The sequence below is a fragment of the Rutilus rutilus genome (assembly GCF_951802725.1).
Source record: "Rutilus rutilus genome assembly, chromosome: 1".
NCBI classification, from domain to species: domain Eukaryota; kingdom Metazoa; phylum Chordata; class Actinopteri; order Cypriniformes; family Leuciscidae; genus Rutilus; species Rutilus rutilus.
In genome coordinates, this window is record NC_140209.1 from 52,497,100 (window position 1) to 52,505,975 (window position 8,876).

Sequence of the window (8,876 nt, forward strand, 5' to 3'; positions counted from 1 at the left end):
TTGCATTGACGATTTTTCAACCTAGAGGTCCAGCGGGGTTTTACGGAAGGGGCGGGACTTACCAGCTCTATTAATGCGATGTATATTTACAACATGTTTTTGAAGCGTTGATCATTATAGCCAATCACAGACATATCCGATGAGCGCGTGGGTACAATGGCCAATCAGAGGCGTTTACGATTCCGCTCAACAGCGCTTAAAGCGTCACATTTTTTAAATGTCAGTACCGACTTGGTACCGAAGTCTGTACTTTTGACAACACTAACATGCATACTGTCTGAGTAGGTACTATGTTTGCATACTATATTTTACAATAGGTACTTAACGGCCGTTAAAAAAATCCGTTTTATAGGCTATATAGTATGAATATGGGTAGAATGAATAAAATCCAGACGTAGCCGACTACATCCGCCATGTTGTCAGTTCACTGTCATTCACAAATCCTCTCCCGTGGCCCCAAGAGATAATAAAGTGTTCATTGTCTGCACTTCAGAATCTCTCCTGAAGTAGTAGGTCATCCGGGAACTTTTCACCTGTTTTTCAAATGCTATGTATTTGGACATACTACTCTGTTGGCGTACTGATTTTCGCATACTACAGGGAAATATTTGATTTCAGACACAGCATTAATGCTTTCCCTGGGAATTGAACCCGTGACCTTTGCGTTGCTAGCGCCATGCTTTATTGTCTGAGCTTTTTACTTAGTGTGATGCTACAGCATTGGAAAACCAATAACTGCTAAAAAAAAAAAAGCTGGACTTTTTTTTTTTATGTTAAAAAAAAGTTATAAGCTGCTAAAATGAAAATTGTTCCTGAAGCCTCATTTAAACACACATGAGGAACTGAAAGTCATTGTTTTCTGCAGGGGGACCCGAGAGGTCTTATGACATCACCCTTTTGCACAATTCTTTCATCAGACTTATGGTCCGGCAACACCACTGAGAAACCCACAGATGGTCCACAGACCTCAAGCAGCTCTTCATGGTAGCCCAGAAATCTGCTCACGGTTCCTGTTAGTCTGCTCACATCACAGCAGGCCAAAAACACTACGACTCAGAGGACCAGAGTGGAACAATGCAGAGAGATCCAACGGCAAGACAATTCCAGCCGTCTGCTCTGTGTCAAGGGCTGCGACGCACGTCTGGCTCAATCAGCTTCCACCCCGCGGGTCAACTTGCTTATGTGAACATTTAGTCAATGACAACATTTTGTCTAAACTACATTTACATTCAAACTACACGGCACGTTGAAAACCTCCTGCCTGCTGAAGACATATTTATGCACAATAAAAATTGACTTCTTGAAAGTTTTCTGATATGTAGAAATTTTCAGCTTTTATCAAAAGAGATTTTATCACTGTAGCCCTTTTAAATCTAAAGTTTAACACGGTAGATGAGCTGCATTGTGGGATATATTAAATGCAATGGCACATTTACTTTTTTAAACCACACAAAAATTGTTCATGTACAGTAAATGATTATCTTTCTGAGGGATCTTAAGTCATGCGCAGATTATTTCCAAATATTTTCTTGATATCACTACTCATATCTTACAAAGATGCAAAGTTCACATACCAAGCTCTGAACGTACTCTGAAAACTCCAGTATAGTATACTGTGATCTCTTCAAATTTGAAACAGGTTATGAAAGGTAAAATGCATCAAAACGCTTTTTATGCACTTGATTTTTGAGGAGGCGCCAGTGTCAAAAAAATTATTTTACCAAAAAACTTTTTTTAAACTGAAGAGTTCAGATGCAATCTACAGTATCTGAAACCATCTGAAATTTTCTTCTAGAATGATCATTTTTTATCAAGCTTGTATATTTAAGTTCAGTAAATTCACTTAAATGGCACTGAAAATTACCTATTAATTGTCATTTAAGTGAAATTACTGAATGAAAATTTCAGATGGCACTTTTACATCTGAACTCTTCAACTATTTCGTGTAGCACCATTTTCCATCTGAAACAAAGCATCTTGATTAGATGTACACATGCAAATGAATGATTTCTGTCACAGCATATCAGAGCTTTTTTTTATAATTGCATTTTTCAAAAATGCACGCAAAGCATGTTTAAAAGTTGCATTTAAAATTAACGCACACGTTTGAATGATGTGAAATCCAAAAACTCATTTTGTGAAAATCCAAAAACTCATTTTAAACACTTTTTGTGTGACGATGATTTTGCATCATTGACAGCTGAGATGTTTGACAAGTATTTCCTATCAAATCGTTTATAGAATTTATTGACAATATCAGTGACATTGATTTTAACCACAGCATTTGAGGATAGACTTCCTGTTCTCTCATTAGGACGAACCATTGCCATCATGTGTGGCCATGAAACTAAATGAAGACATTCTATTCTCTATTCTTAAAATATTGTGGTGATATTTAATGCTTTTTCAAACAGCAAGACTTGTTTTAGTGTTTGCTAATGAACTAAGGTGAGATCTTTAAAGTTATCTATCAAGTTATATTATCATCATAATGCACAATGTAATATATCATTCTAAAATAAATACATTTATCTGTTAAACATGACGTATTTTAACAAATTATAATTTTTTTGTCTGATATGTGGTGATGGCTTATGCATGTTTTTGCAAGTTTGGCAAGAATTGTACAGAACTCATCAATCCCGGAAGAATCTATCTAGATAACATTCCTATCATCCTGTGAACGCTACACCTAATTTCCCTCAAATACCTGCCTTGCCCACCTCATTCCACCGAGAAGAATGGAAAGAATCCGCACTGAGAGACTTAATCTTAACTATGAATCATTTGATCAAAGCAAGTAAATTCGTACCAGATGTAACAATCTCTTTGAAACTGTTTGAGACAAAACTTTTTTTAGTTTTTTTGGATTCTGTCACAGATCTCATTTACAGCTTCATCATCAAGCCTTCCTGTTCTGCTGTACACTGTCGCGTGCAAAAGCACACTGTGAGAAAACAGCTTCTGTCAGTCATCTCTCATATCATGATGGTGCCCTCATTCTCCATTCATGGGAACAAACTTTTATTTATAACCACAAGCCTACTGACACACATTCATTTGCTGCACGACAATGCTCGCATATGTGTGACGGCCATCTGTCGGGAGTGTTTCATATCTATTCACACATTTTTAATTTACTTTTTGACTTTGCCAAGTGACAACAACCTCATCAAATAAAGCCTTTGCTGACAGCTTGATGCTTTTGTTATGGAGTCGTGCTTAACACGGCATGCATGGAAGAGAGAAAATCTTTTTACGGCAGCAAACGTGACAGACCGTGAAAGCAACTTATCATGAAATTTAAAATCATAGATGTTGATCAAACACCTGAAGCCCATTTTAAAAATTGAGAAAGTGAGAAGAATCATTTGGTCTGCCCAAGTTCTTTCGCAATAACATCTTAATGCTCATATAGATCATTTTCTTCCTTGACTGGGGAAACTAACTTTTCATCTGGAAACAAGCAGTTTACTTTCAACTTACCAAAACAAACAACACAACTGATGTAATCTTTCCTTCAATCTGATAATGACACCTGCCTTGAAATAACACCACAAGCCTTTTCTCTCCCTTCAAAATGTTTCCTTCCACAGAATGGATGTTGAAAGGCACTTCCAAACTCAGTTACACCCACACACCCATTGAACTGAATAGAACTACGGACACTGTAAAAAAAAAAGTTGGATCATTTATGTGATTCAGATAACATCATTTTTTGAGTTTCTGTTGATTAAACCAATCTCCTTCATTGTATTAACTAATTTTTTTAATTTCAATGAACTTAAGCTTTTAAGGCAACCCTGCAGGTTACTTACTTTTTTAAGTTAAACCAACAAAAACGATTTACAGTGTATATGGTAGACTCACTGTATGTGAAAGATTTCAAGCTAAATTTGATGCAAAACAGCTGCAACAGGTTTGAAAATCAGATGATTTTCATTTAACTAAATGCAAGGAAATCCAATCAAATGTTACAAATCTAATCAAATTATTACTGTTGTAAGAGCAAAGATTATATAATATGCCTTATGTGGAGACATAGTCAGGTGACTTTTTCTGAAGTATTCCTGGCATAAAATGTGAAGAAAAGGCACTGTAAAAATTATTGTTGGTTTAACTTAAAAAGTAAGTAACCTGGTTGCCTTAAAATTTTGAGTTAATACAAATGGAGATTGGTTTAATCAACAGGAAGGAAGTTGATTTGACTAAAGAATAAATGTGATAAGTCGCGGAAAAAAATTTTTTTGCACTTTTTTCTCGCAAAAAAAGTTGCAATCTAAACTGATGTCGATATTTTTAATTATGCAGTTTATTTAGTGCATTGATAACAAACTGTTTCAGTAAAGCAGTGTGTTTCAGGTCGGATATGAAAGTACAACTCATAAGATTTGAAATCATAAGTTTGTAAGATTCTGTTTGCTGATAGAAAATGAAATATGAATTGATTGCATGAAATTAATAAAGATGAATCTGATATGTTCCATTTGCAAGTTGATTAATTCATCAAGAAAAAAGAATGAATGAAACCAAAAGCTGACAATTCATTAAAACAAACCCTGTATGATTTGCCTAACATAATAAAACGTCTTATATTACCTTCATTTTACATTTGGCGGACGCTTTTATCCAAAGTGACTTACATTGCATTTCAAGGTACACATTTTAAATTCGTATCAGTTCTTGCTTTCCCTGGGAATGGAACCCATGACCTTGACATTGCAAGGCATTACATTATGATTATTTTGGTTTCACTTTAGTTAAGGGTCCAATTCTATTAACAAGTTGCTCATTAGCATGCATAATAGGATATTGGCTGTTTATTAGTACCTATAAACCACATATTATTTGCCTTATTAATGACCATATTCTACATCCCTAATCCTACCCAATACTGAAACTTAACAACTACCTTACTAACTATTAATAAGCAGTAATTAGGAGTTTATTGAGGCAAAAGTCATAGTTAATAGCTATTTAATAATGAGAATTGGACCCTAAACTAAAGTGCGACCGATTTTTTACTTTTCGTCCAATCTTTTAAACATTTTGGAGATGTCTACCTCTGGTGAGGTCCAAAAATCTGAGGCCACTAATGAAATGGTGTTTATTTAGCTTTTTTCTAATTTAATACACAATTTTTCCATCACAAACTATGCCATCATTACAATTTAATTGACAATTGCTTTCAAAATCCAAGAAACCCGTTCATTTCCAGGTTTGAATTAATTATATGTGTGGTCTCTCAGACTTTTGGACCGGGGAAACACTTGACAAAGTAAATACAAAATTAGCACATTCAAATAAGATATTTAATTAATATATTCTCATATTTGAATATGCCATCATTAAAACATTTATTAACGAAACCTATTATGAAGTGTTTCCTTTCAAAGAACCTTCAGCACTCACCGACACATTCGTTCGCCTCTCTGGCCGTCGCGCGCTGCCACGGCCGGTCGTAGTGGAACGGCTTACACCTGTCACACTCCGGTCCCGCCGTGTTGTGCTTGCACTCACACACTAGGTTCCCTTCTCGGTCCTTTACGCACTTTGACGCGTGCCCGTTACACTTGCAGCGACCGCCGACCTGCAGGTCAGACACCGCGTAAAAATACGAGTCCCTGGCGAGCTCCGAGTCATCCTCATTCTCATCCCCGAACGTGTGCAGCCGGTTGAAGGTCACTTTGATATCGGTGGCCGTGACCCAGTCCTGCAGGACGGGAGAGTTGTCGAAGTCATGCGCGGAAGGTCTGCCATCCAGCGTGCTGAATGCGATGAGCCCACCTGTTAACGGCTGCATGTCCGTGTGAGAGTCCGTGCAGATCGCTTCCTGCTCGTTCTGCTTAGTGATCGCAGCTTTGCTCGGCTTGTTGTACATTTTCTTGCACTGGGTTGAGTAGAACTGAAAGGGCACCCAAGTTTTCCCATAATCCATGGACTTGAGGATGGCCATGGATTCAGGTCGTGGAGAGCAGAACTGGAGGCTCACATATGTCACCTCGAACTTCTTCCCCAGGGACAGCGTCAGAGTCACATTTTGGGGGTACTGCACGTAGTTCTCCGATTGCCAACAGGTGAGGTTGTGAGGGTTGTTGAGGTCTGTGAGATACGCAGGTGGATGGGTCTTCTTGGGGTCCGTGGCGTCGCAGATGTTGCAGTCCCTCGATCTTTCCTCGCCCTTCTCGGTCACCACGCAGTACCGCGACGCCGGGGTGCCGCAGGTGCTGGAGACGCGCACGTCCTTCCCGAACGCGGAGTTCACAAAGTCGGGGATGCAGCGTCTGGGGTTGCCGTTCTCGTCGTAACACGGGTCCGGAGGAGAGGATTGAGCCGCGAACATACTCATTCCGTATCCACCACGACCACCAGCCACCATCGCGGTGATAGACACCATGGAGACGCAAGTTACCAAAATCCTTAGCATTGCAACCCCTGGTCCTCAGTGTCCCTGAAACTGCACTGAACAGAAAAGAATCGTTTTTGCATGTAAAAAAGGACTAGTTTTGCAATGCAATATGCAATCTAGCATGGAGTTTCCTACATGCTATGTTGAAAGTGTGTGAAAGATTTGTGCGTAATTATAGGCGACTTTTCTTAAAGACAAATCCACAAAGTGCACTATACCTCAGAGAGACTGCTTTATTCGGGTGGAGAAGTATGTCAAACCCGTCTAAAAAATAAATTATAGGGTTCTCTCCCTTTCTTTTCTCTCTCCCGGATATGTTGTAATCTCTTTCCCACTTTCAACCAAAATGAAACAGAAAACCTGCTATTACTTTCCAAGTCTCCTTTCTTCCTCTGCCTAACTCACTCACACCTCTGCCTCTCTGTGACTGAGTGTCGCAGCTCAGCCCTTCTCTCTTTCTGCTGCTCTGTCTGTATTCAATAGGAAGGGGGTTCAGTCATTCACCATTCTCTCTGTGCGCCTGCATGAGTAAAGCGCTTTATTGCCCTGTGTGCAAGCACAATGGAATTCTGATGTACGTTTATCTAGTTGCGTTTTGAGTTATTCGTAATTATACGGTAACGGTCGACTACTTTCAGTCTTGAAAATTTCCAATTTAAACCGTTTTATTTACGCGCGATGACAGCAGTTTTGTGGAGAGCATTTTAAGGAATGCAATTTGAAAACACGCACACCAAATTATTGAACAAAAATATGTATATTTTTAAAGTTGTTGTGAAAAGGGCAAAGTAAAATTTCCCCTGACTAACACTTTTCTTTTGTCAATTTGTAGATGGGGATTCAAAAGTCGGTGTTGGGGACAAGCGCGAAATAGAGAAATTCTGGCAAATATCAACACCTGATATTATGAAAAAAGAATTAAAGTGACACAATAAAATGTCTTGATCTGTGTTCTTTTTTTAATACAACTAAATAATTTTTTTTTTTATTAAAGTTATTTTTAATTTAATTTAAATATCGTATAGGACAACATTTCCCATAAATACGAACCACATACTACAGCAGACAATATACACTGCAAAACATCTAAAGCACAAAAAAAAAAAAAAAGAATGGATGGATGGATGGACATACAGATTGACAGATCTTCTTGACAAACTTTAACATTGCATGCAAAATAGAACTTTCCAGCTACACAGTTGCAAAGTTTTAGCCTACATTGCATATTGAGTTATAAACCCTAACCCTTTTTCACAGAATGCTACTTTTCATCTTTGAAAACGGAAATAAATAGCATATGCACATCATACATGTAGGCTACATTAAATTCCAGACGCAGTTCTGATTACGCAACTCTTGGCCACCCACCGTGTCCAGTTGTTGATTCACGGTTCCTCACAATAAAGAAACAACGACACCGTGTGGTAGAGTCGAGAATAGTCCAATCAACAGCGAATCACTAGACCTGAGGTCTCTCTTCACTTACCTTTATACGAGAATTAAGTAGGCTACTTACTTAGCTAATACTTTCTACTTACTACTTTACTTACTTTTACTCATTTTCTAATAGCTAGTTTGTAAAATGAATCTACTCTGTTTAACATTTAATATTCGGCAGCTCCCAACTTGTTACCTGTTTTATAGGATTGTATCACTCAGGAAATGTCAATTTTAGTCTTTTTATTTTATTTATTATTAAAAACAAATATATGTGCCATTGTTGCTCCATAGTTTTAGGTTTCAAGCTATAAGAACTTTGCCACCTTCAATGCAGTTCAAATGTTTATGTTAGGCCTCTGCATGCAAACAGACACCTACTGTAATATGCTCCCAATGTTGACATCCACCTAAAATTATCTATATTGTTAGCAGGCTACAGAGTTTACAGAGTGTATGATACTTCTAAAGAAGCTGAAGAGTAAAGAATTAAACAGGGAACAATCATTAGCATTCGTATTCTTGGCGTCATTATGTATTGCGTTCAAGTACAACACAGGCAACTTTAAAGTCACCATGAAATCAAAGTTGACACTTCTTATTATTTTTATATTTATGTGTCCGTTGTCAAAGTCGTAATGTTTAATCCTCGCTCTTGTAACAACATCTCTTCTCTGTTGATGTTTACTGACGCGAGGGCGGGACAACCTGTCACTCATACATCACAGCAATAGCAAACCGCAACCATCCAATCAATTCCTCATGGACAAAATCAAGCCCCGCCCCCAACATTTGCTCTTGTCCGAGACGCCGTTTCACTCAGATATAGGCCTACGTCACAATAGGGAAGTAAAGGCTATCACAACTTCCGGTTTTATGCCGACTTTAAAAAAGCAACAAATTCATAAGCAGAGCATCTTCTAAAATCACTAAATTGGATTACATGTGTTCTTTTTGTGTCCTGGCAGCAGATGAATGTATTTGTTTTATTTTATTGTTTTATTCTGCATGTCATTTTTCCATGCCACTG

At 38.0% G+C, this 8,876-nt stretch overlaps 1 protein-coding gene across 2 annotated transcripts in view; it reads right to left on the reverse strand.

The window, feature by feature from the left end:
* The window catches only part of ntn1b (netrin 1b), a 61,078-nt gene extending 54,188 nt beyond the window's left edge, over positions 1 to 6,890 (reverse strand). The window contains exons 1-2 of one of the 2 annotated variants that reach the window (XM_084404941.1): positions 6,628 to 6,890; positions 5,413 to 6,462 (exon numbers count right to left, since the gene is read on the reverse strand). In XM_084404941.1, the coding sequence (XP_084261067.1) occupies positions 5,413 to 6,427 (1,015 nt within the window). In that variant the 5' untranslated portion in view covers positions 6,428 to 6,462; positions 6,628 to 6,890. The remainder of the gene's footprint in view (positions 1 to 5,412; positions 6,463 to 6,627) is intronic. The other variant, XM_084404942.1, reaches the window with a different exon arrangement.
* Positions 6,891 to 8,876: the final 1,986 nt, after the last annotated feature.